At 38.2% G+C, this 24,929-nt stretch overlaps 4 protein-coding genes across 5 annotated transcripts; 1 reads left to right on the top strand and 3 right to left on the bottom strand.

Moving 5' to 3' along the window:
• Positions 1-4,327: 4,327 nt before the first annotated feature.
• LOC103404831 (dihydrolipoyllysine-residue succinyltransferase component of 2-oxoglutarate dehydrogenase complex 1, mitochondrial-like) lies at positions 4,328-9,285 on the top strand. Of its 2 annotated transcripts, none has more exons than XM_008343798.3 (15): positions 4,328-4,534; positions 4,922-4,983; positions 5,141-5,218; positions 5,382-5,442; positions 5,558-5,582; positions 6,443-6,513; positions 6,607-6,681; positions 6,878-6,933; positions 7,048-7,092; positions 7,222-7,503; positions 7,597-7,691; positions 8,035-8,125; positions 8,268-8,378; positions 8,546-8,740; positions 8,838-9,285. In XM_008343798.3, the coding sequence occupies exons 2-15, from the start codon at positions 4,948-4,950 to the stop codon at positions 9,027-9,029; spliced, it is 1,413 nt and encodes a 470-aa protein (XP_008342020.2). In that variant the 5' UTR covers positions 4,328-4,534; positions 4,922-4,947; the 3' UTR covers positions 9,030-9,285. The 2 variants fall into 2 exon arrangements, with proteins under 2 accessions (XP_008342020.2, XP_008342019.2); XM_008343797.4 differs by having other exon boundaries at positions 4,337-4,534; positions 5,379-5,442.
• Positions 9,286-10,209: 924 nt separating this feature from the next.
• On the bottom strand, positions 10,210-16,734 carry LOC103404830 (DNA repair protein RAD16). Its single transcript, XM_008343796.4, has 16 exons — positions 16,344-16,734; positions 15,945-16,049; positions 14,622-15,685; positions 14,252-14,374; positions 14,090-14,163; positions 13,784-13,847; positions 13,550-13,696; positions 13,384-13,469; positions 13,042-13,111; positions 12,662-12,781; positions 11,893-12,120; positions 11,618-11,722; positions 11,386-11,538; positions 11,186-11,274; positions 10,981-11,061; positions 10,210-10,881 (listed from the first exon to the last, which is right to left on the bottom strand). Exons 1-16 carry the CDS (start codon positions 16,387-16,389, stop codon positions 10,809-10,811), a joined length of 2,628 nt encoding a protein of 875 aa, XP_008342018.2. The 5' UTR covers positions 16,390-16,734; the 3' UTR covers positions 10,210-10,808.
• Positions 16,735-18,455: 1,721 nt separating this feature from the next.
• On the bottom strand, positions 18,456-19,694 carry LOC103425976 (glycine-rich cell wall structural protein 1-like). The gene has a single exon (XM_070817235.1). It carries the CDS (start codon positions 19,588-19,590, stop codon positions 18,673-18,675), a length of 918 nt encoding a protein of 305 aa, XP_070673336.1. The 5' UTR covers positions 19,591-19,694; the 3' UTR covers positions 18,456-18,672.
• A 1,384-nt stretch (positions 19,695-21,078) lies between these two features.
• Positions 21,079-24,769, bottom strand: LOC103425941 (L-ascorbate oxidase homolog). The gene is made up of 8 exons (XM_070817234.1): positions 24,346-24,769; positions 24,146-24,255; positions 22,978-23,248; positions 22,701-22,803; positions 22,266-22,611; positions 21,823-22,188; positions 21,636-21,714; positions 21,079-21,541 (listed from the first exon to the last, which is right to left on the bottom strand). Exons 1-8 carry the CDS (start codon positions 24,484-24,486, stop codon positions 21,329-21,331), a joined length of 1,629 nt encoding a protein of 542 aa, XP_070673335.1. The 5' UTR covers positions 24,487-24,769; the 3' UTR covers positions 21,079-21,328.
• Positions 24,770-24,929: the final 160 nt, after the last annotated feature.

Genomic DNA, 24,929 nt, shown 5'->3' with positions numbered 1-24,929 from the left:
ATATTTGAGGACAATATCAATAAGATTATCCATAAGCAAAACATGCACCAAACTTAAATCCAAGAACATAGAAAAATGTTCACAAAGTAAACCAAAGTTACTAGGGTGGATTCAACCAACAAGGTCATTCATGTCAAAATTATGCTCTTCCAACGGTGTTCGATGAAGCAAAATTAGTCTCATATATTAACTACTAGAATGGTACTTCTTAACAATATTGATAGGGGCACGAACAGGTGTATAACCAATGATCTATTCCATCGAGACGGAAATAGATTCTGCATGGTTAAGGTTTGGGAATACTATCCCTTATTCTTGAAGTTTTAGGTCTTAGGTGCCAATGATCATGCTTCAGGCATGATGCCACATCTTGGCAGACCCTAATTCTACCATATACTTGTGATAGTAATTAGATCTGAGAATTTGGTAAACTTCTGCTTTCTACACTACTACTTCAGGGGCGAGTTAGAAACATGGAAGGACGAGAAAAGTTTTCTCCAGTCAAAATTCGATCAGATTTATAAACTTCAGAATTGTACTCATTCATGGACGTAATCATGGTGTGCTTCAGGTAATGTCTTTCATAATTAGACAGTCCGTATAAGTGAGCCAAAGAGCCATGGAATCCTCGTTCATGAGGTACCTTCGTTGGTAATGCTTCGGGCATAAGTCTTCAAATGAAGATCATGACGGAGGCTTATTCAGCTCTTCCTTGCCATTGTTGGCTTTAATGGTTTCTCAGCTACTTGATAGTCAAGTAGAGATTCACGTCTTGTACCCCACATAAAGTGGTTTTTATTTAAAACATCCAAATCAGGGAAAATCAAACTTGTGACGGTTCAACAATCCTTTGAATTGGAGGGAACAAGATTGTGATTGGTACTTATGGGAATGAATCATCAAAGTTAGAACATTCGAATTCTAAGACATGGTTTTCATGAAAAACGTCGGGTTTTCATAAGTGTATTGTTTTATGAAAACTTCGGGTTTCAAAGGCACTAAATTTGAAACTAGAGGTTCAATTTAGTTTATGAACAAAGAGAGGTTCCTACAAGAACATAGAATGTAATATACAACTAAATGTAATGGATTTGAGGTTCTTCGAGAACTCAAGTGTGAGAGTTTCGTTGCTACGAAAGTATGTCAATGGTTCAAAGTATAAAAATAAATTATTGAATTGTTAAGGTCAATAATTTTTTTATTCATGATCAGATTAATGGATTGCATGTCACTTTTAATTACTTCAATAAATCGGGCCATACATGGTCGATTGTAGAAGCAAAATAATATTATCGGGTCAAAAATATAGCCCCAAAAATATTTGGGCTAGGTGTCGTGAGTAGGGAAGGCCTTAAAGGCCTTGGGAGTAGACTGCAGGCCATGGGTCTGGGTAGGAGATAGAAAACAGCAACCCAAGCTGCTAGTTTGGTCAAGGCCCAGAAAAAGCTGGCATGTGGGTTGAGGCACTGGAGCCCAGCCTTACAAGCTGGCTGAGGAAGACGTGGGCCGTGGCAGGGATTAAGCCTAGCAGCACAGTTGCTGGCGTGGGCCGAGACTGGAGGACCAACCCAACATGCGCTGGCGTGGGTCGGGGTTGCAGGCCCGTGGTTAGAAAACAGACCGGGCACACAACCTAGTTATCCATAGAGGCAGCGAAGCCCAAAGGCTTCAACACAGGTCTAATACGTTGCCGCACGATCCCCTAATTCTTATCTTTCTTTTTTTCTTTTCAAATTTTACTAAGGTTTGAGAAACCCTAATTGCTTATAATTTATTTTATATACATTGACTCACAAATTCCACATAACAATATAATTGCGTAATGCATGAAACAAATATATATATTGACAAATATATGAACATATACAATATATATATATATATATATATATATATATATATATATCGGAAGATAAATATAAACATAAGGGGTTCATGCATCATAGGGAATGTTTTCATGCTTCAAGGTTGTTTCAAATATCTTACTTTATTTTAAGCATACCTGATTGGCAGAAAACAACAAAAGTCTTTGAATTTGTAGAAGATTCTTCTCGGAAAGCCGAAATTGCATCTCCAATGCGTTGTATCACGTTCAACATAGAAAAATTAAATTGAATCAATAGCATGTAGATCAATTCAAAATAATAAATTAATCACAAAAAGAATGATTAAAACGTAATACTCCCCATGATTAAAACGTAATACTCCCCTGATTAACGATCAAACTCTCTTTAGCGCAACATCAAGAGCGTGTTGATAACGTGTTATAGACATAATTTACTGAACAATTATGAAAGCCATAGAAAGAGAGAAAGGTGCGACAATAGTAGAGAGAAGATAGAGATGTGTAATTGTAGGTGTTCTATTCCACCCCATTATGCCTTTATTTATAGTAGTAGGGAATGTTAATTCCTTACCCTTTTAAGATTACAACTTTTAATAGGTAATCAACTCCTAATAGGAATATAGGAGATATTCTTAGATATACTATGATTTACACAATCACATTCCTAATCTAATAGGACTACAACAAAACTGAACTAAATTCAATAACTAGGTCAATTTTTTGACTTGGATCCCTTATTTTAATCCAAGTTAAGGAAAATAGACAAAAATAAATAAAATTAAAAAAGGAAAAATAGAAGGATGGATACGCATGTAAGGTGGTCGGCGTGAAAGCAGCCACAAAAAGCCTAGAAACTTGTACAATTTTTCTCATTCAGTAATTTTAAAAGCACATTCAAATGAGCACGTATAAATTAAAAATTTGAATTTATGTTAGAAATATATAAACTGAACTAAATTCAATAACTAGGTTAAATTTTTGACCTGGATCCCTTATTTTAATCCAAGCTAAGGAAAATAGGCAAAAAAAAAATTAAAAAAAGAAAAAAATAGAAGGATGGATACGCACATAAGATGGTCGGCGTGAAAGCAACCGCAAAAAGCCTAGAAGCTCATACAATTTTCCTCCTTTAGTCGTTTTCAAATCACGTTCAAACGAGCACGTGTAAATTTAAAAATTGAATTTATGTTAGAAATATATAAACTGAACTAAATTCAATAACTAGGTCAAATTTTTGACCTGGATCCCTTATTTTAATCCAAGCTAAGGAAAATATGCAAAACAAAAAAATTAAAAAAAGAAAAAAAATAGAAGGATGGATACACACGTAAGATGGTCGGCGTGAAAACAACCGCAAAAAGCCTAGAAGCTCATACAATTCTCCTCCTTCAATCATTTTAAAAGCACATTCAAACAAGCACGTATAAATTTAAAATTTGAATTTATGTTAAAAATATATAAATTGAACTAAATTCAATATCTGGGCAAATTTTTGACCTAGATCCCTTATTTTAATCCAAGCTAAGGAAAATAGGCAAAAAAAATAAAATTGAAAAAAGGAAAAGTAGAAGGATGGATACGCACGTAAGATGGTCGGCATGAAAGGCGTGAAAGCAGCCGCAAAAAGTCTAGAAGCTCATACAATTATCCTCCTTTAATCATTTTACAAGCACATTCAAACGAGCACGTATAAATTTAAAAATTGAATTTATGTTAGAAATGTATGAGGGTGCTTCTCACCTTCTTGTGTGAGTGATCCCGATCGTGCTTCCCTTGGCTGCCACCGATCCTAGCTGCAGTTGGGATCTGTGGGTAGCTTTTTGTTTTTGTTTTTTCTTTCTTCTCCCCTTCCATCTGCTGCTGGTTCTTCCAATTTTCCCCTTTGACTTTCCCAATTCTTCAACCCCTGTGGGTATCCTTTTTCATGGCCCTTCCTTGCTTGGAGTTTCAGCTATGTTTTCTGTAGAGTTTCGATGTTGTATCCAGCTCGGGTGTCTCCCACACCACCACATTCTCCTTATTGTCTTCCGTTTCTGACGGTGTTGCTCGGGAATTTCCAGGAGCTTCTTTCCGACGGTTGGCTTCTCTCTCTCGCCGGCTGTCTCCTGTTGATGGTTGTGTGTCGGTAGCGCCTGTGGAGGGGATGCTCTGCGGTGGGTGGAGGATTGAGTGGCTGGCTGATTCTCGAATCAGTAGTGGCGACCACAGTGGATGGTTCTTGGTTGTTCGTTTTTGTTTTGCTTCATTGTTGTTGGGCTCTTTTTCTGTATTTTTTTTGTTTTTAGGCCCGTTCTTTGTTTGTTTATAGGAATAAATTGGGCATTTGTTTCATTTGTAAGTGTGTGTTTTTTTTAATAAATGTTTCTTGTTGGCGATCCTTTTTGGATCTCACTTCCAAAAAATAAAAAACACTACTAAATTCAATAACTAGGTTAAATTTTTGACCTGGATCACTTATTTTAATCCAAGCTAAGGAAAATAGGCACACAAAAAAAATTAAAAAAAAAAAAGGAAAAATAGAAGGGTGGATACGCACGTAAGATGGTCTGCGTGAAAGCAGCCGCTAAAAGCCTAGAAGCTCATACAATTCTCCTCCGCTTGGAGTTTCCACCTTTCCTCCCTCTCACTTCTTCCTTTTCGTTTCTGTATTTCCAGCATTTGGATCGCTACTCCGCTCTCAGCTTCCAGGTAAACTCTTCCCCTCCTCAATTTTTGCATCTATCGAAAACCAAAACATTCGTAATTCTGACTTTGTATTTTTCTGAATTTCATTTTCTTCGAATAATTTGATCAATATTGTCAAAATTCTTCCCATGATTTTGAATTTTAGGTATAGGCGATGATTTTCATCTCACTTTGTTTAATCCTTAAATTTTCAATTTATTTTTTTATATAATCTGTTGTATCTAATTTGGACTGCATCGATAAGACCAAATTTCATATCTTACTGCTGTTCTTTTGATGGTCAGAAGAGCTCAGAGCTTAATCCAGGCTTCTTATTTTATTTTCTCGAATGCAGTTTCGATTTTTGGTTACTACTGGTGCTGATTTGGTTGGAAATTTCGAATCTTTCAGGTCTGGTTCTGAAGAATTGAAGAGCAATGATTTGGGGGACTATTCGCCGTAAAGTAGCTTCGGTATTCGATCAAACTTTCGTTGTTTTTGCCATCAATTGATATATTTTGTGCCCCAATGTGCATGTTTTAGTTTTGGGATTCTTTGTTCTATGTTTCAAGTGATAATTAAACAATGTGTTATAGTTTGGTGGTTGCTTATGTATGTTTCAATGGACAGTCTGAGGTGCTGGGACAAGCGTGGAAGGTTAGGCATGGAGTGTCCGTCCCAAGCTGTTACCGAGCTGTACCAAAAGAGGTGCTAAAATTGAGCTTTTGTTTCACGTTCGCTTTTTTATTTGCTTACTGAAAGGGTCCTTGATGAGGTATTTGGTTGTGCGGCAATGGCAACTATCTTATCGTACTTTAGTATTTGGTTGTAGTTTTTTGGAATATCATCTAATAGCTTTTGCTCACAGCAGGCTTTGTTTATTGGGAAAGGATATGAATGCGTTCAGAGAGCAAGCTACCACATTGTTTTAGGTAAATTTAAGACTTTATAACCCAAACCCTCTTTTTATGTCTACTTTTTCCAGTGTGTTTCTTTTCCTTTTGTCTCTTGTGGTGTTACTGACCTTTTCAAATTCTAACTATGCAGGCAATCATGCTCCATCGCTAATCAGGTTGAGCTCTGATCTTTTATTTCAGTGATAAATTTAGTCCTCTGCACTTCTACTTCACAATGTGTCTACAGGAATATGCGATCATAGATATGGTTTTCATAAGCTCTTGTGAGCCTGCCTGAAATTAATTATTTATAAGTACCACCTGGTCAATAGATTTTTCAAAATTTGATTCTCTTTCAAACTAATTCTCTTATTAATTTAAAACGCTCTCATCACAATTATGTCACCAAGATTCTCCTTCCCTATATAGTTCAGCTTGTGGTTTGTTCAACCTTTTTCTTTCCACCCATGCTGCCTGGTTATTTGCTCATGACTCATGGAATCATAGATGAAAGTACTCTGAATAATGGTTGAACTTATACTTTTATTATTATTTTGGTTTTCAATTCCCATCTTTTTGGTGGGTGGGTTGGGGAAAGTGGAAGACAAGGGCATTGACCACCTTTAAGGAATTAGAACTTACTGAATATGTTAAATTTTAATTTCAAGTGCGATAGGTGAACATTTAATACACTTAAGATGAATCTCACTTGGAAGATCTGTAAATAGATTGATCATATGTTTTTCAATATACTTCCTCATCAGTTCTATAACAAGAGAGAAAGTGGTTCTGTCGTTTTTGTGTTGAATTTTTAGGTGCATTGTTAATTATTAACTCATCATATACTTCAAAAGGCTTGCCTCTTTCCACTAGCAATGAGATCGTTTGGTGTTATAGTTGACATCCTTAATCTTGGATTAGAATCAGAATGTTTTGCCCAAGCCTAAACCAAATGACTGAAGAGCAAAAAACTTCATTTGATATTAGAAATGTATTTCTTTTTCTCTTATGGTGTTTTATTTGTTCTTGGTTGCAGGGAAGCCGCTTCCCTATGTCAAACAGATTCTTTTATCCGATTGAGCAATAGATCATTTTCTTCAGACAGTGGTATTTAATGAATATATTAGTCTTGACATATTTACATGCTTTGTATATATTATATATGCAAGTAATTAAACTTTTAATGGTTGACTTATGCAGGAGACGTGGTAGAAGCTGTTGTTCCTTTCATGGGTGAATCTATTACTGATGGCACTTTGGCAACATTCTTAAAGAGTACGTTACTGAACATGCCTTGTGATACTTTAATCCATAAGTTATTTATTTCTTATTTGTCTGTTTGTTTAATTCACGTAATATGAGTTCTTTTGAGACTCACGCTGCTGATGATAGCTCATGTACCTTAGCGTGTGTGTGTGTGTGTAGTGTAGTGTATAATTCTTTGAGAGTCATGCTTTTGCTACATGTGCAGAACCCGGTGACAGAGTTGCAGTTGACGAGCCTATTGCCCAAATTGAAACGGATAAGGTAATTTTTTAAACAAACTTTTCCTGTTTGTTAATTTTGCCATTCTTAAGTGCTGAGATGCATTTTCACTAAATCTTTGTATTGACATATATATAAATTTTTGTTTACAACTAGGTGACAATTGATGTAGTTAGTCCTGAAGCTGGTGTCATTAAAGAGGTAATATTCAAGCAACATCACAATATAAATTCCTTCTACGATCATCACTAATCACGACCTAGAATTATACGTTCTGGTTTTAGTATACTGATCTTTTTATTTTTACCTTGAACATGTGCTTGTTAGTAGTTTGTGGCCAAGGAAGGCGAGACTGTGGAACCAGGTGTAAAGATTGCAATCATTTCCAAATCTGGTGAAGGTATAGAACAACTTGCGCCATCAGAGCAGGCTGATGCTAAGCCAGAACCTACTAAAACGAAGGAAAGTGCAGAAAAGCAAGTCCCCAAAGCAGAACCTGCCCCTGTCAAGGATGCACAACCCAAAACTAAGGCACCTTCTCCACCACCACCGCCACCACCTAAACAGGCAGCTTCAGAACTCCGGCTTCCTCCCAAGGATAGGGAAAGACGAGTAAGTTCAGGATTCTTTGTTTATCTAAGAAAAAAGATTTCTTATTAGATGAGAAAGGAATTTAATAGGTAGAAATTGTTTTCTCATGTATAGGTTCCTATGACAAGACTAAGGAAGCGGGTGGCAATACGCTTGAAAGATTCTCAGAATACATTTGCTCTCTTAACCACATTTAATGAGATTGATATGTAAGCTCATACCTCGTTTCAAAATATGGTTTCACCGTGTCTCTTTGCAAAATATCCTTTATCTTTCCTTTCAAATCTTCTTTGCGACAGACTTTCGGGTTTAACCATAAATGTTGAGTATTGTAGTTTTTTAGTTGGAGTTTTACGTATGAATGACAACACTTGTCTAGGTGTTCAAATGAGTGCGGAGGATGAGAGTCATCTACCACAGTGGCTCTCTCTTGTTCTGTCCTTACTTTGAAAGTGGACAAATTTGCCACCCAAACTCTTCAATTTTTTTTATGACAATGTTATTTAGTGGCTCTCTTTGTTTCCGTCTAAAGATTGGTATTATATAATGCAGGACTAACTTGATGAAGCTCCGTTCAGACTATAAGGACGCCTTTGTTGAAAAGCATGGTGTGAAATTGGGATTTATGTCCGGCTTTGTGAAAGTATGTGTTTTTGCATAAATACCGTCATTTATTGCCAAATGAAAATTGGAAGAGCAAAGTACTATTAAATTATTGTAAAATGTTAGTACTATACGTTTTGTGCATGTGGGCCCTTCTTAAGTTATACGTTAATTTGTTTCAGGCTGCTGTTAGCGCACTTGAGCAGTTGCCAATTGTCAATGCTGTCATTGATGGTGACGATATCATATACAGAGATTACATTGATATCAGCATAGCTGTCGGGACACCAAAGGTATGCTTGTATTATGCTGATTCTTAGCAACTGGCTTACGTTCCGTTGAACTCCAACTTACTGCCATGAGCATTGGTTCTGAGTTATTTTCTGGTCATTTATTGTTTGGCACGATGAATTCCATTATCGCATGTGAACTAACCACAATCAAAATACTTTTATTCAAGGGCCTTGTCGTTCCAGTTGTCCGCAATGCTGGTGGTATGAACTTTGCTCAGATAGAGAAGGAAATCAATACCCTGGCTAAGAAAGCAGCTGATGGTTCTATATCAATTGATGAAATGGCTGGAGGCACGTTCACAATATCAAATGGAGGCGTATATGGAAGCCTTCTAAGCACACCAATCATCAATCCTCCACAGGTATTGCTTTGTACTCATTTTTCGTTTTAGGAAACTCACCTTCGTAGCAAGAGTCTCGCAGCCAAGTTTATATGTTGATTTGTTTTTCCATTTACAGTCGGCAATTTTGGGTATGCACTCAATAGTGAACCGTCCCATGGTCGTTGGGGGGAACGTTGTACCAAGGCCAATGATGTACATTGCATTGACATACGATCATCGCCTCATTGATGGAAGAGAGGCTGTTTTCTTCTTGCGCCGCATTAAAGATGTCGTGGAAGACCCTCGCAGGCTTCTCCTTGATGTGTAAAGGAGTCGACGCCCCTGAACCGTGATTTTGATCTATATGTAGAACGCAATATATCCCGCCGTATCTCTGCATTCTGAAGCCGATATGGTTTGGCAAGTGTGTTTTGTCCAATGCTTTTGCTTTATAAAAGAGTTGGAATACTCTGCAGGACAGGTTGATCGAATGGAAAGAATCAAAAGTATATTTTTCGTTTCAGCCCAGTTACTTCGGCTTTTCGTTCACCGGGGATTTTAATAAAAAGCGCGGTTTAACTCAACTCAACGGTGTATTGGTGACGATTGTTTGCCTTTTATTATTATTTTTTTTCCGGTAAAGAGCCTTTTATTATTTCTTTCGAGAAGTATAATCCAGTTTCTTATGTTCTAAAGCTCTTTTTTAACTTCCAGCCTACAAACCAAGTTGTATTTTGACCAACCACATTTGCATATTTGATGTTTAAAAGAAAATACAGCCAAAAAGAAAACTGGGGATGTCAACTGTTTGGATTGGAGACGAGAATGCTATATATATCTTCGAAACCATGAAAATAAATCATATTTATAATCACAAATTAATTATAGAAATTATCCATAACCATACTCACCGCATCACGGATTTCCCATCGGTTAACGGTTTTATCCATTTTCGTCAATACAAGAAATATATTCATTCAATTGACGCATTATAATTTAGTCGTTTAATATTTGAAGTATAAAATGATTCAATGCGGATCTAGTGGAGTACAAAATTAAAGCATTGAATTTAAAATATTGTGATGTTGGCTAATCTTTGACATCTTCCATAAGCATCATTGAATTCTCTTTGATTTTGATTCAAAACTTTTGAACTTTTCCAAAAAATGCAACTCACACAATGTAATTTTTGTGTTCTCAAGATAATGCGTTCGATGAATAATGAATACATATATACATATATATATATATTGTACTATTACAATATATAAATTATGTTACATATTATATACATTATTTGGTCAGATTCGAGAACATATATGAATCGAGAACCCCTATAACCATATCTGAAACCATAACCGAATTATCTAAATAATATTCACGATTTGTCCCCACATCCAAAATATTACCGAATTTTCATACCCAAATATGTTGCATTCAAACAGTTATCCACTGTTATCGGATTTAACGATTAGGATTGTCATCCCTAGAGAAAACCTAGAGAGGAATTTTTTTCTGGACTAAGGGATATTTTTATTTTTATTTTTTGATAAAGGATAAATTACATTTATCAACGAAGCGCAAATACAACATAAGCCCAAATATGCATTAAGCACAAAGCGCAAAGCCAACCTTTGAGCCCAGCCCACAGAAAAAACTCTAAGCTAGAGCTACTGAAGCTGCAGCTGCAGTCGCCAGAAATCCACTCAACACTAACCGTTGCCCCCCTGATATCACACCAGAAAGCACCAAAAAATTGAGGAAGAAAAAGGCCACATCTTCCTCCAAGGACCAACAAATCGACCTCCGACACAAACCAAGGAAGCACGGGAAGAGAGATTCCACAAGCAACATCGCCGACAAGGGCCAACACTAGGAACTTGGAGAGATTTGGCAAGACAAATTTGTCATAAAATGTTACTATTGCACGGAGAAAGTTGGAACTTAGCCACAATGATTTTACTATTGCATTACCCAAAAATGGATCCTAACCAATGTGTAATAACTGAAACTCCAAAATCATTTCGACCAAAAAGTTTCCAATTCTGTTGCAGTAAATTCCAAGATAAACTGTTGAAATTCCCTGCTTCATCTTCGGATAATGGACTTAGGTGACAAAGAGGAATCTCAAGTCGGCTTCTGTTAATTTTGCAAGAGCGTCTGAAGCACCACCGATGGTCCTATATTATACACGGCAAAGAAGACGGTGTTAGATAGCTATCGTATGAATGACCAATTAATTTATAAAGAAAAGTACAGAGCAAACAAATCGAACTTACCCCTCGAACACTAATTCCTTTTTCTCCTGTAGCTTTAGAATCCGGTCCTCAATAGTGTTCTCAATCACAAATCTCATAATTCTGCAATGGAGAAGAAAATATCAGATATCTTAGAGAAGGGGGACAATCATGCCTTTTGAATAACATGGATTTTTCGGTTTGTAAAGTTTGGAACACTTCGTAAAAATGGGAGAAAAATGTGGACCTGATCGGTTTGTACTGCCCTATCCGGTGGATTCTATCTTGTGCTTGCCTCTCAACTGCTGGGTTCCACCACGGGTCCATCAAGAAAACCTAGTCCAAAATGCAACGTCTTCAAATCACTTGATCCACTTGTGTATGACTCAAGTTCCAATAATTTAGACACAAAAACATAGTTTAAATCTGACATAAGACATTACTCACATGCGATGCAACTGTCAGATTAAGAGCAACACCTCCAGCTTTCAAGCTCATTAAGAAAATCCTGCAATCTGGATCCTCGGTAAATCTCTTTATGGCATTATCCCTTGCAGACATAGTCATGCTTCCGACCAACTGAACACAATTGACACCGGACTGCAACAGTTTCTTTAAATTAGTATCGGTAATCTATTGATGCACAAATAGGAAACTGTTGTATATTATTCATTTTTACCTTTTGCAAGGAGTAGTTAATGATATCCAAGAACGATGTGAACTGGCTGAAAACAATTCCTTTTGCAGAGCCATCCTTTTCAACCATGGATCTGATTTCTTCCCTCTAGAGACAGAGGAAGTTAAAAAAGCATATGAGGAAGTTAAGAAAGATAACGTGCACGCTACGACATGTGTACGTGTTCTAAGTATATCTGCATCAATGCAGAGTTTCCTATTTCGATGGCCTTATCAACAACATATCAATGATTGACGAATAAGAAAATGGTGACGTACCAAAGCCTCAATTTTTGTGCTAGTCTGAAAATTTTCAAGCTTAATTCTGTTCAAAATGCTTGAAGATCTAAACCCCTTAATGGTAGTCTTGGTCTGATTAGCAGGACCTGGTGTTGTAGTGAAATCAACAGTAACTGGTTTAGAGCATGTCGGGCATGAGACTTGTCCCAAAGAAGCAGCAAAATCAAGCAAGCAAGCCTTGCAAAACACATGCTCACAAGCAGTAACCTGGAAATAGTTAGGAGCAAATCAATAACAGAACAGAAGCATTTAAAATGCATGCAAGGTACTCACTATTCAAATGAAAGGCAGTCATTATTCAAAATTTAACTGCTCACTAGCAACAAATAACGAAATAACAATAACGCACAAACAAGCATGTTTCCTTTTAGATCAAAAGTACATTTTGTTATTGTCCACATTTTGTTATTGTCCCGCTTAATCAAGCCATTTCAACTCTTCAAAGCTGACACAACACAGGGTTTTAGTTATTAACTAGCAATTGAGGTAATATAATTATCATTGCAAAAATTATCGCAGCAAGTTTTCTATGGAAATCCAGAACATAAAGTTAACAGCAAAAACACATTCTGACAGATCTACAAGAGAACAAATACTGAACCACCCTTCCATGACAAACCTATATTGGTAAACATGATTGACATATCACATAATCGTGAAAATATAAAATGCACAAACAAAGTAAGAAGGGGCGATTTTTTAGCATGGCAAAGCCATTTATTTAGTCTGAAAGAAAAGATCAACTAACCACTGGATCTTCTGCTGCTTCATGACAAATTCCACAGATTTTCTCATTGACATTAATGTTGCTTCCATTTCTCAGTGCAGCAGATGCAGAATACACCACAAGGTAAGGATGATTAACAGCCTGTAGTGAGTAAAAGAAAAAATAAGTGCACAGTACTAATGAACCAAACAGAACTTTGCTGATGAAAAAAACAATAAGCAACAGAAAGGGACAAAAGTTAAAAGAAGAAAAAATTACAAATTTGAAGATCAAAACTGTTACATATCAGATTTAGCCTTTCATCTTATCTATGCTTATAAAACAAAGTATTGACAAATGGCTATAGAACAGCTTATCTCGTAACTGAAAAAGCATAGTGCACATTCAATAAGTATATTGACCTGTCGCAAGCGAGTGAGAAGGTCAAATATGTGAGCATAATTGTTCATCACAGTTCCCTCTTCGACAAATCTGTAACAAAGAAAGCATATTATTCACCAAACCAAATGCTCAGTATATTCAACAGCAATAATGGCAATTAGCATGCCAACAGAGGCAAAGCATTGTCCACATAAGTTGTATGGGGCAACAAGAGAAGTAAAAAAAAAAGTGTTTAGGATCACAAATTAGTCACCGTAGTAAAATTTGCAAGTAGCATTTCACATTCATGTCCAATATGAGTACTGAAACAGCAATAGTGGCCAAATGAAGAAGGAAAAGAGAGAAAGAAAAAGGTGACATACGCGTTAAATTGTGACTGAGTATCATTATATATTGACTCATAAAAACCTTGTTCTTTGATATCCAAGGTGTCCCGCCTCAATGAAACCTATAGGTAGCAGAATAAGAAAGGAACATAAGAAATCTAGACTTCAGAACTGCACACAGCCATATAGAAACAAAACTTACAATTCTAGGAGGTAGTGCAAGATCAGCAGCCCTGCCCTTTTTAGTTCGTCGCAGGACTATGTTCTTTAGAATTTTGTGTTTTAGCAAATACATGGCCCTTTTGCCTTGGATATGATTTCCATATATCTGTATCGGTGTCGCCACATACTTGCAAGGAACACGGATTACAAACATGTAAGCACATCTGTTTCTGTAAGGAAATCAACAAAAAAATATACCAAACTAGAAACTCACTTTATTCCACCAACAAAAATGTCTAACTGAATTATGAGGGCAATTCGAACATTGTGCTGCGGAGCTGCAGGTCACAATTACATTAGAAAAAATGATTAAACACTTGAGAAAAAAGTAGAAATACAAGAGAAAGAGCCAGAAAACATTTAATTAGTTACAAGCAGGCAGCAGTAACTATTGACAGAAGTCTGTCATATATACCTAACAAGGAAAAATGTATCCAACATAAGTAATACGAGATATGTTGATAATATGTATTGTATCATATAGGCATGCAACTTATAAATAATATGTATTACACCATACCTATGATCAAGAGTCCTGCAATCACAATCCTTGCATAAGTAATATGAGTAGGGGACTAACTGCAAGAAGCGGATCTGTGCAAATGCAATTCCAATTATATAAGCTAGATGGCCATAAAAAAACGAGTTTAAAAAATATGTTCTAAAATATAGTAGACTTTACCAAAGAATAAAGTTCTCCAACACGGTTCTGAAGAGGTGTGCCACTTAGAGCCCATTTGTATGAAGACTCTAAAGCAAGAACTGCTTTCGCAGTATTACAACGCCTTGATTTTATATAATGGGCCTAGTTTTAAACAAGAAGTTAGAGACATTTATTCCAAAATAACATATATCAAACAAGTAAAGAGAAGTTGAGTCTTGAAAAAAAAATGGTTGTCTGGGAATAAATCGAAGAAAACACAATCAAACAAAAACATGGACATCAGTTTTCCACTTCTAATTAACTGAAATATAAGGGTTTTTATTTCAACATAAACATAGCCACTACCTTCCCCCCAATACCCGACCACAACTATATTAAGTCAACGCACCTCATCCAAAATGATACGGTTCCACTTCACAGAATGCAAAACTGACTTATCTAGGCTCAAGCGCTGTCCAATATCTTCTGAATCCATATCATCTTCCTCGTTCAGTGCTGATCTCTTCCTGGAAGCTCCATTCTTTCCTTTAGACTCAAATGTCTTCTGCGACACTGGTTGTGGATGCTTTCTCCTTTGTTGCTTAGACTGCTTCTCAGTTCTAAAAGCGTTAGGCCCACAAAAATATTTTAAGTGAGTTGACATTTTCTTCTCGTAATACAACTTTCCACAATATTGACACTTTTGTTTGGGAGGCATCACATTCTTCCTGTAGTCAGCCTCGACAATAGAGTATGTAGTAATGACAAAATCATACTCTGAGAAAATTTGGGAACTCTTCTCTCTATTAGCCCCATGATAAACCAAAACCTTTGTACTTCCCTTTGAAGTAAACCGCTCTATTTCACTAACCCATTGACTCACAGCAACTACAGGGCAAACTACAAGGGTGGTTTTGATTCTAGGAAAGCTTGTGGAAGAACCAGTGTCATAACATGTCGAATTAAGTTCCCGTTTAGCAAGGACAAGAGTAATGGCTTGAATAGTCTTCCCCATTCCCATCTCATCTGCTAGGATTCCTCCTCTAGTTTCAGACTCTTCCTGTTTCACGGCCCATGACAACCATTCCTTCTGGTACCTTAGCAAAGGCATAATCAGATCAGATGGTGCCTCAGCAGCATCGCATATCACATTCTTCTGAGTATCCAGATCAAAATCTTCAGTTACGTTGTCATCAAGCCATTTATCATGCTCCTCTTCCCACGTATTCCACTGCCAACGCCGCTTTTGCCCCCCAGATTTACGATTCTTTTTCTTTTTTTTGTCGTGCAACCTAAGATCGTCAATTTCACCTGATGTGAACCTGGGGGCTGGCACCATCGAGCTTGGTCCTCCTGCTTCTGCCTTGTTCTCCACCACCACCTTCGACTTTTTTATCGCAGGCTCCTTCATTTTACCATTAGGTTTATCATTCAAGTCAAAAACAACTTCCACATTGTTTTGGTACTCTTCACCTACATGCATCAAAACACCAGATTTATGTCAATAAAGCATGCAAACTCACCAATATAACAAAATTCAACCTTCCGCTAAACTGACATTGTTTGTTTAAATCGAAAACATTCCCCAATCAAGAAAGGAGCGCTAAACCAAACCACCAGTCACAGTAATCAGAACTAAAAACCTCGACAAGAATTGCGAATTTTTAACCAAAATCTAAACTCTTAACTTCTTATACGTATCTGGTTAAGAAAGATTTAATTTTTGTTTTACCTTCTTCACTCTCAAAATCAGAAGCGGAAGGCGAAGACGGTGGTACATAAGTATCCTCATCAGACGGTGAATAAGCATCTTCCTTTTCCTCGTGTTGCTCATTTCCTGCACATCCAACAAATATCCATAATTTTATTCAAGTCAAAAGCTTTCTCCTTGTTAAATTCCAACATCAAAATAATACATAACACACAACAAAAAAACAAAGAAAAAATCCAAACAAAATTCGCATCCCTCCCGATCCAATTTAAGACTCAAAACACTTCAATTCGAACTTTCTCGGTAACCTAACAGGTCACATCCTAATTGTAAATTACAATTTTGAACTTCAATCAGAAATACACACACACACACACATACATACACACACACAATTGAATTTGAGTGGGAAGATTTTACCGTCGGACGAAGGGCCGGCGGTGCGCTTGCGAGAACGAAGCTCCATTGACGGAGAAAGCGAGTTAGGGTTCTGCGATCGCGAGTTTCGATGTATTTGTACTGAGTGAGGACGAGGCGGAGTCGACGACAAAAGGGCACTATCTGGAAGCGAGCGGCGGGAAAGTGCGTACCTTTATATGGACAGGGACTGGCGAGTGAAGCAGCGGGAATCCACGTCGACGTTGCGCCTCTGGGGCTTCCCAAGCGTGCGCCACGCCTCTGGCGGCAACCGTACGCGTGCTGATTACTCTCCGTCGATCTGTGGGGCCCTTGGGACTTTTGATGGAGTGTACGGTGGATGTGGCATCGGGGAAGTGGTTTTATTGAGGCACGAGAAACACCTTCGTCTCTTGGAATTATTTGAATTTTTAATTACCATCTTATCCCTTTTCATTTTCTCCAGTCGCACCCTTACCCTGGAAGTTTTGTGTAAAATAAACAATTTGTTTTTGGTAAAAAAAAAAAATGTTTTTACATTTATTTTGATCTTTCGTACCCTGCAAGCCTGGACAAATATTGGAAGATATAAAAAAGTAAATATTAGATGAAATGTCTATATGAATCTTTTCGATATCGAAAGAATAGACTGATGATGAAGTAGCCAACTAATATCTTCTTCTTCTTTTTTTTTTTTTTTTTTTTTTAACAGAAACTGGGATTAACCAGGGCACAACGGCCTGCAAGAACAACGAAAGCCAACAAAGGCTAACAAAGAGACGAAACAAGCAATAGAGAGATGGGATTACACAAAGACGTAGCCACAAATGGCAGAAACGTCATCCCACAACCAAAGCAAAAATTACACAAACGGGGGACAAGGGAGCCCATCCTTGTTCAAAATTCTCACAAAAGAAGATTCGGGTCTTTCGACCCAAACTAAGTCACGCATCTCCAGTGTGAAGTTAGAAGCAACGAAGTCCGCCGCAGCATTTGCTGATCTTGGAACCCAAGACCAGAAGCAAGATTGGAAAGTCTTCCCCATCACACGAATACGGCTAATAATTGTGAAGATTTCCCAATCACAACTCATCGAGCAATCATTCAAACAGGTAATAATATTCTTTGTAAGACAAAAATAACATAACTTATTGGCTATTGTTACATTACGTCCAATTAGGGACTTCCGATAAAATATTGCTTTTATTTACAAATGAAATTGGAAGATAGGTGAATTAAGATTCTAAATCTAAAGTCATATGAAGGGAAGTTAATGTGATAAGTTTCGAAGTCAAATACGCATCGTTACACGTTTTAATATAGCATAAAATTCCTATCTTAATTACTTGAATTACAAATTTTTCTTTCATTATATTGTCACTAAAGTTATAGCGCCAACTATTATTTGGTCTATTGGTGTTAAGCGATCATTAATCCCATGTGCTGAATTTCTCCACTTATAGGTTACGTGTGGAGAAATTAAGTTTGAAATTAATTGTGTTCAAGTGATGATAGTTTGTACGTTGAATTAGAATAAAAGAAATGTTAAGAAGACTCTTTAAAATAAGATTTTCTATTGATTTCATGTTATTTTATATTTAACGTTAAGTCATGTATCAACAATATAAATCATTGTGCCAAAAACACAAATGGCAGAGAGTTCTACTTTTGAGATAATTTCTTTAGCATTTCTCTTAAAATCATTTGAATTGTCACTTGGTACTACGGTTAGTGGTATTCCTCTTCACTTTTAAGTGAGATAACTTATATTCGATTCTCGTGAAAGACGAATTTGAACCACATTATTGTTAACTCATTGTGAGACTAAGTATTGGTTTGGTACTAATGTGATTTTATAAAAATGGGTATAAAAAAAAAGCTGAGCTCAAAAAGTTGTTTGGTAAACACTTAAAAGCAACTTATTTTCACAATTTTGGGTGAAAAAAAAGCTGAAAACGTGAAGCAGCAAAAATGAGCTTATTCTCGCATCATAACAGAATCAGTTTTTTTTCAAAGCATAACAATACTGAACCAACTAGCTCACCCCTTTTTCTTAGTGTAGATAATATCGTTTGTTAAAAAAAAAAAAAATTTGAACCAAACTATGTTAGTATGAATATTTGATGGCTAATGATGTTTACTGTGTGATAAGAAGACAAATTAAATCAACTTAAGCGGAAATTGTGGATTGATTACAATACCAATTCAAGAGATTAAACTCAATGTGCCTAAATATTTATTGTAACAAAAGACTGCTATCCCATTTGAAGCTGTTTTGCTGAATTACAAATTGATAACTAATAGAAGCTGGTGTCAATAGCTTTAACCGCACTCAGCCATGCAGAATCTACGTTTAATTTCGACCACCTCCACCGGACCCACTTCCAGATCCTTGGCCGCTACCGGCACCAGCTCCCACACCAATGCCAATCCCAATTCCAATTCCAATTCCTCCACCATGGCCACCACCACGACCACCACCAGCACCTCCTCCACCTCCTAGGCCACCACCAGCTCCGCCGCCTACACCCCCGCCTGCACCAAAACCACCTCCATGGCCTGAACCTCCACCAAGACCGCCACCACCACCACCTCCTCCTCCTCCTCCTCCTCCTCCTCCACCTCCTCCACCGCCAACACCTCCACCAGCTCCACCTCCGACACCACCTCCTGCACCAAAACCGCCTCCATGGCCTGATCCTCCACCCACACCGCCGCCACCACCTCCTCCTGCACCTCCTCCACCGCCAACACCGCCTCCAGCTCCACCTCCTGCACCACCACCAGCACCAAAACCGCCCCCATGGCCTGAACCTCCACCAACACCAACACCTCCTCCTGAACCGCCTCCACCGCCTCCTCCAAGACCACCACCTCCTCCAACACCTCCACCTACACCGCCACCAGCTCCAAAACCCCCACCATGACCCGACCCACCTCCATGACCACCTCCTCCACCACCTCCAGCACCACCTCCAACTCCACCACCTATACCACCACCAGCCCCTGCTCCTCCACCATGACCTCCACCACCACCAAAGCCTCCTCCTCCTCCAGCTCCGCCTCCAAAGCCACCGCCCCTTGGTCCCCTACCACGATTTCCTCGATCAAACCGACCACCACATCTCCGACCCCATTGACAATCATCATCATCACCGCGAAATCTAGTTTTGTCAACTTTCCCATCACCTAGAGTGGTGATTGCACTCAATTGGAGGACAATGTACAGAACAACAAGACTCAAAGAAAGCCATTTTCGACAGACAACCATGGCTTCTCTCTTTTCTTCTGAAAAATGCTTAATTAAATCTCAGATAGCTAGCTGAGCTTGCGATCTTCTTCCTTCAAAAGACCATCCTTTTATGGGCCTGAACTCCTTAGCCAAAAATACAGTACGTACTGCTACACTAAACAGCCTTTAATGGCTGCATGTTCATGCCACGCGTTGTCACAGTTGGGAAATTTGGCCAACCATTAAATGCCAAATGGAGGAGTAAGTCAAAACTCAAAGGCTGACTTGGATATATAGATCAATTCAGTTTGCATTGAACATTTGACTTATATGTACATTCACTTCTGCTTCTTCTCGTATTGTTACATATGAAAGTTAAATAATAGTGCGTAATTGGTATGAGACACGCGTATATAGATCAGTTTAGTTTGCATTGACCATTTGACTTTTATGTACATTCACTTCTGCTTCTTTCTACATTGTTACGTATGAAAGTTAAATAATAGTACGGTTATATTTCTCCTCTATATTGAAATTTGAAAGGTAAATGATGTTTAGTTCATCTTGCATTGGATATATTGACATGCATTTTTTCACACATTTCTCCACTATATTTCATGAATATCCCATGAATGTATGAATGAGGGAGGATTAATTTCACTTTTCCAAGGGCTGTAATTCATTTGTTTGACTCTCACATGTTGGATTTATCTCTAATTCAATTTGATGAACATGTATGCTTTAATGAAAGTTTGACATAACAATAAGTAGGCCAAACACTTCCCAACCAATTTTATGTGAGCTCTGCAATTTTGCATCTGCAGGGCCATGCAAATTGAAGCGGGTCAACTCTACCGACGCTCTACCATTAATATTACTCTTTGCCAAATTAAATCACCCACCTTCCACTTTGCAATTTGCAGAAACAAGTGGGAAAATTGCTGTGGCCTGTAAATGTTCATGCAGGATTGTCAAGTTTTCGGGAACAAGTTGGGCTGGAACGTGCGTGGCATTGCGAGTGTATCCATTCGTAGCCAATTGGTTTTGAGTTGGATTAATTTCACCGGTTGCTAATTGGTTTTGTGCCGAATGGTTAACTAGCGATTGAGTGACTTGATACTCAGCATATATTTAAATTTGGGAACTTTAACGAAAAACTTTCTGTACTGTTCACTTTAACAAAAAACCACATTTTTACGCTAAAAAATAAATCCTGGTACTTTTCACTTTATTCTTTATTTTGTCATTGTCGTTAAAACTCAAAGTTTTCAAACCATTTTCATTAGTTTTTCTTTTAAATTTCCATCAAGAACTGGTGTGATAAGCCTTGGCTAACAGATTGGACGTTATTTTTTTATTTATTTGATGCAAGTGAAGCGATACTGGCGGGAGGAGTCAAATACATGATCCCAGATGCACAATTTCATGATATTAATCAACTGAGCTACAAGCTACGAGTAATATGTTAGAAGTTATGCTTTCTAGTGTTCGTCACATTCGCGATTAGTTTCTATCATCCAGTTGAAATTAACGAACGAAAATAATTTTCTTTTCTGATTAAAATATGTTAAACAAAGAATACAAGATGGATAACAATCCATCTTTAAGAAAAGATCCAGAAAGTTTGATTTGGATCACACAGAGAAGCCACAAACTAACAAAGGGTGACGAATGGCTCGAGTTAAGCCCCCCCTACATCTTTGATTTGCAGACAATATCCTCTCCTAGTTCACATCTACGACCCTGACAATGCTCACAGTTTCAAATGCAGCTTTGCTTAAAGAGGCCGAGTTCTACGCCCCAATGCGCGACCACATAGAAGAGCATTCTTTGGGATCGGATATTCATCTCTCCATGAATTCGCAGGCGAGTAGACGCGGAAATAGAATTGCTGGCCTAAGTACTGCCGAGCCCAGTTCTCAGACCTTATGTTCCACATTCCCACATTGTCCAACGGCATGTAGAGTGCAGTCCATGAGCTGGGATACACCTGTTCGTAGAAAGCAGACACATATAAGTTCGATCACGAAGACATATTTGTAAATCGCGTATAGGATTTTTCAAAACTGGATTTATCAATGTACCTGAACGGTGGAGCGAGATATAGTGTCTCTCAAATTGTATCTCAATCTGCTTGCAGGTGTCCACTGTCCACCGTCCATCCTGCCCATATCGGAATCACCACAGTTTAAGATATGTGTTCTTATGGAATTTCTGGCATTGTATTAAATTCAAAAAAAAGCTTGAACTTCTGAAGTTCGAGAAACCTACCCTACAACAAAGAAATTATGGCCATCAATGTGCCATGACTGCACAGTATCCTCTGGATTCTCGAACACGAGTTCAGCAAAGCCTCGGAAATCAGCATTCATGACAGAAGTCTGAAGATAAGCGCCGCCTCCAGTGGGGTTGTCTTGGATGCTTCCAAGGGAAAAAACCCCTGAGATCTTGAAGTAGTCAGCAAGTTTAAGTGGCGTGTCTGGTTGAATGTACGATACACTGTTCACAGCATATCTCTGTTTGCCATCAATAATTGGAGCAGAGCTCATGAGCCTAATCGTGCGGGTGGTGTTGATCAATCCGTAATGATACGAGCCTTGTGGGTTCGGTCTTGGACCACTCGCTGTCAAATTCCGCCTGGTATTATACACGAAAAGGCATGAGTTATAGAAACATTCAACAATTCTTTTATGCTGCTTGTATTCATTAGTTACCTGAGAGATCGCGCTTGTTCAAGAGACCAGTCAACCTGAGTTGTTGGGCCACCGGGGGGAGGACCAGAAACACTTCCTGCAGAGTTACTGTAGTGGAGAATGGAGGTTGAACTGAGCACTTGTGACGTGAAACGCGAAGAGACAACAATGTAGTAATCTTGCGGCGGTTGATCAGCTGTAACCAATACAGAATAGGACTGACCCAAATGAATGTCAAGAGAACTGTAAGTATTTTGAAGAGAATGGGTGCCTTCCACCTCAACCAACATCATCGTGTGCCCCTGTATTCTGAAATTGATGGAAGTTGTAAGCCCCACATTCGATATCCGCAACCTGTATGTCTTGCCTGCCAAGCAAATATAACATCAAAATGCCTCGAGTACTAAAAAAATGACAGAAATGGTGATCAAAATGCTGATTATATTCATTAGTTACCTTGATCAACTGTAAATGTAAACCCATTGGATCCACGGCCATTGATGAGGAGTCCGTCGGGGAAGGGAAGATTATTCCCACCATCTAAGATTGCTTTCAAATCCTGTAAGGATTCAAAACAATCCCATCAACGAACAACACATATCACATTCCTCATTTTGTACTATGTATTCAATTACAATTATGACTCATGAGTTAACGCAATAACGACCACATTTTTATACCACATTATGTAGTAAGCGAACAACTGCGCATTAAAATTGTTACAGATACTTACAGTGTGATTTTTACTGAACCAGTCTCCGGCGAGTATAGTGAAGTCTCCAGCAGGAGGAGGGAAAGGTACGGGAATACGCGGGCGGCTGTCAATTTTGATACCACCGAAACCTCCTGCAGCCTTGTGGAAGCCAAGGGAAGGGAAGTAGAAGTAACTGCCAATCTGATCCTTGACTTGAAGAGCATATGTGAAGTTCTGTCCCGGTGGGATGGGGCAATTCGTGCCAAACACCCCATCCTGCCAGGAATTCCTTCTCTGCTGTACTCCATTCCTAAACAAGAGTTGCAGGATTTGTTGGTGATGAAATTGAGGTTCTACCATAAAATCAATTGGCAATATAGGAAGTAGCCTAAGACCATATAAGCACATAGCAAACCTTGTCCCTCACTAATGTGGGACAACTTTCAACACGTCCCCGCACGTATGGCGGATTTTCAAGCCTACATGTGGACAACAACTGGGTGACATGGAGAGTGTGGCCGTTTGGCTTCACACGAGGACAACCCGCTCTGATACCATGATGAAATTGATGTTCCACCGTAAAACTAATTGGCAATATAGGAAGTAGCCCAAGATCATATAAGCACATAACAAACCTTGTCCCTCACCGATGTGGGACAACTCTCAACAGTTGGTTAGTCGAACTAGGAATTTTGCTAATGAAAACTACAGGAAAGAAGACAAATTCGATCGAAAACCCTAGAGACTGTTACATGAAAAGCTCGATTGGGAAGTAGTATATCTTTTAAGAAAAAAATTCGCAAAAACATCATATTGCTGAATTGAACAGCTGGATGTGCGCTGAAGAATCCGAGTTGAGCGGATGGATCTGAGAGACTGATGTAAACCAGAATGACCAATCATTTTCCATGTTTTCACTTTTTGCCACATGAACCAAGTGACGAAAACGTGCCAATTCAAAAAGGTGAAAAATTAAATTCCATTTCTTTTATAAAGACGATATTCTAAACTGCTTTAATCTAGAGAGAAGGGAGATTCAAACTTAATTCCAATAGAGCAGCACTACCTACCATGACCAACCAACTAGCCTAACTCACGTCTCATTTCTAAGTGATTCAGTTATGAAAAATAAAGGCATACATAATTGGTATTTAACAATAAACATTATATTAATGAAAAAATAAATAAACAGGGAACGATGACTGACCAAGAGATGAGAAAAGGTTCATCCAAGCTATTGAAAACGTTGATGATGAGGTTATCATTGGTGACCGAATCGATCTGCGGCCCGGGAAATTGCCCATTTATCAATATCCCCTGCGTTTCCATTCAAACCCCATTTTATTAGCAACAAAATTTCCCACAACACAGGGGGGAGAGAGAGAGAGAAGGTAGTGATAAAGTTACCTGCTGTTTAACTCCAAGGGGGTAAATATCACCATAGGTGACATTCCAGTTGTAGAACCTGTACGGATCTTCCCCATTTGTGCAGGTCACCGTAAGCAGGGCAACCAATACCACACAACAAGCACTTTTGTACACTCCCATCTCTCTCTCTCTCTAACCAACCCAATATTCTTATATGGATGTTTGAGAGAAATCAATGGAGAAATGGGAAAATAAAACCCTCCCAGAAGATAAAGATTCAATCTTTAGAATCTTTATCTTTCACTCTGTGAAGCTCCCCTTCACCTCCTCTGCTTTTATTCTCTCTGTTTTTGCTTTTTCTTTGAGCACTTTTGAGAGGGTTCTACAGAAGTGCTTTTGTCCGCTAGATGAGACCTCCTGGATATTTTTAGTAAGCCAATAGGGTACGAGTGTCTATGGGCTGGTTTGGTATTGCTGTGCTTTGAAAAAAAGTTGCTGTGAGAATAAGCGGTTGTGCTGTGAGAATAAGCGGTTGTGAAATAAATCAGCAAAGTGTTTGGTAAACTTTTTTGTAAAAGTGTTTTTGAAAAAAAAAGCAGTTTAATAGTGGGTCTTTTCATTAA

Source organism: Malus domestica, chromosome 17 (genome assembly GCF_042453785.1).
Source record: "Malus domestica chromosome 17, GDT2T_hap1".
Classification (NCBI taxonomy): Eukaryota; Viridiplantae; Streptophyta; class Magnoliopsida; order Rosales; family Rosaceae; genus Malus; species Malus domestica.
This window is presented reverse-complemented; position numbering and strand designations above follow the sequence as displayed.

Bases quoted from the DNA above. Each gene is read 5' to 3' on its own strand.
- LOC103425941 (XM_070817234.1), bottom strand. From the start codon at position 24,486: ATGGGAGTGTACAAAAGTGCTTGTTGTGTGGTATTGGTTGCCCTGCTT. The intron at 21,715-21,822 runs GTAGGTTTCTCG...CGATATGGGCAG, and splicing joins CATAATTTCTTTGTTGTAGG to GATGGACGGTGGACAGTGGA. The intron at 21,542-21,635 runs GTACATTGATAA...TTCTACGAACAG, and splicing joins TATCTCGCTCCACCGTTCAG to GTGTATCCCAGCTCATGGAC.
- LOC103404830 (XM_008343796.4), bottom strand. From the start codon at position 16,389: ATGGAGCTTCGTTCTCGCAAGCGCACCGCCGGCCCTTCGTCCGACG. The intron at 16,050-16,343 runs GTAAAATCTTCC...TTGGATGTGCAG, and splicing joins CGCCGGCCCTTCGTCCGACG to GAAATGAGCAACACGAGGAA. The intron at 13,697-13,783 runs GTGAGTTTCTAG...GTTCCTTGCAAG, and splicing joins ATTTTTGTTGGTGGAATAAA to TATGTGGCGACACCGATACA.
- LOC103404831 (XM_008343797.4), top strand. From the start codon at position 4,948: ATGATTTGGGGGACTATTCGCCGTAAAGTAGCTTCG. The intron at 5,443-5,557 runs GTAAATTTAAGA...CTAACTATGCAG, and splicing joins AAGCTACCACATTGTTTTAG to GCAATCATGCTCCATCGCTA. The intron at 6,934-7,047 runs GTAATTTTTTAA...GTTTACAACTAG, and splicing joins CCCAAATTGAAACGGATAAG to GTGACAATTGATGTAGTTAG.
- LOC103425976 (XM_070817235.1), bottom strand. From the start codon at position 19,590: ATGGTTGTCTGTCGAAAATGGCTTTCTTTGAGTCTTGTTGTTCTGTAC.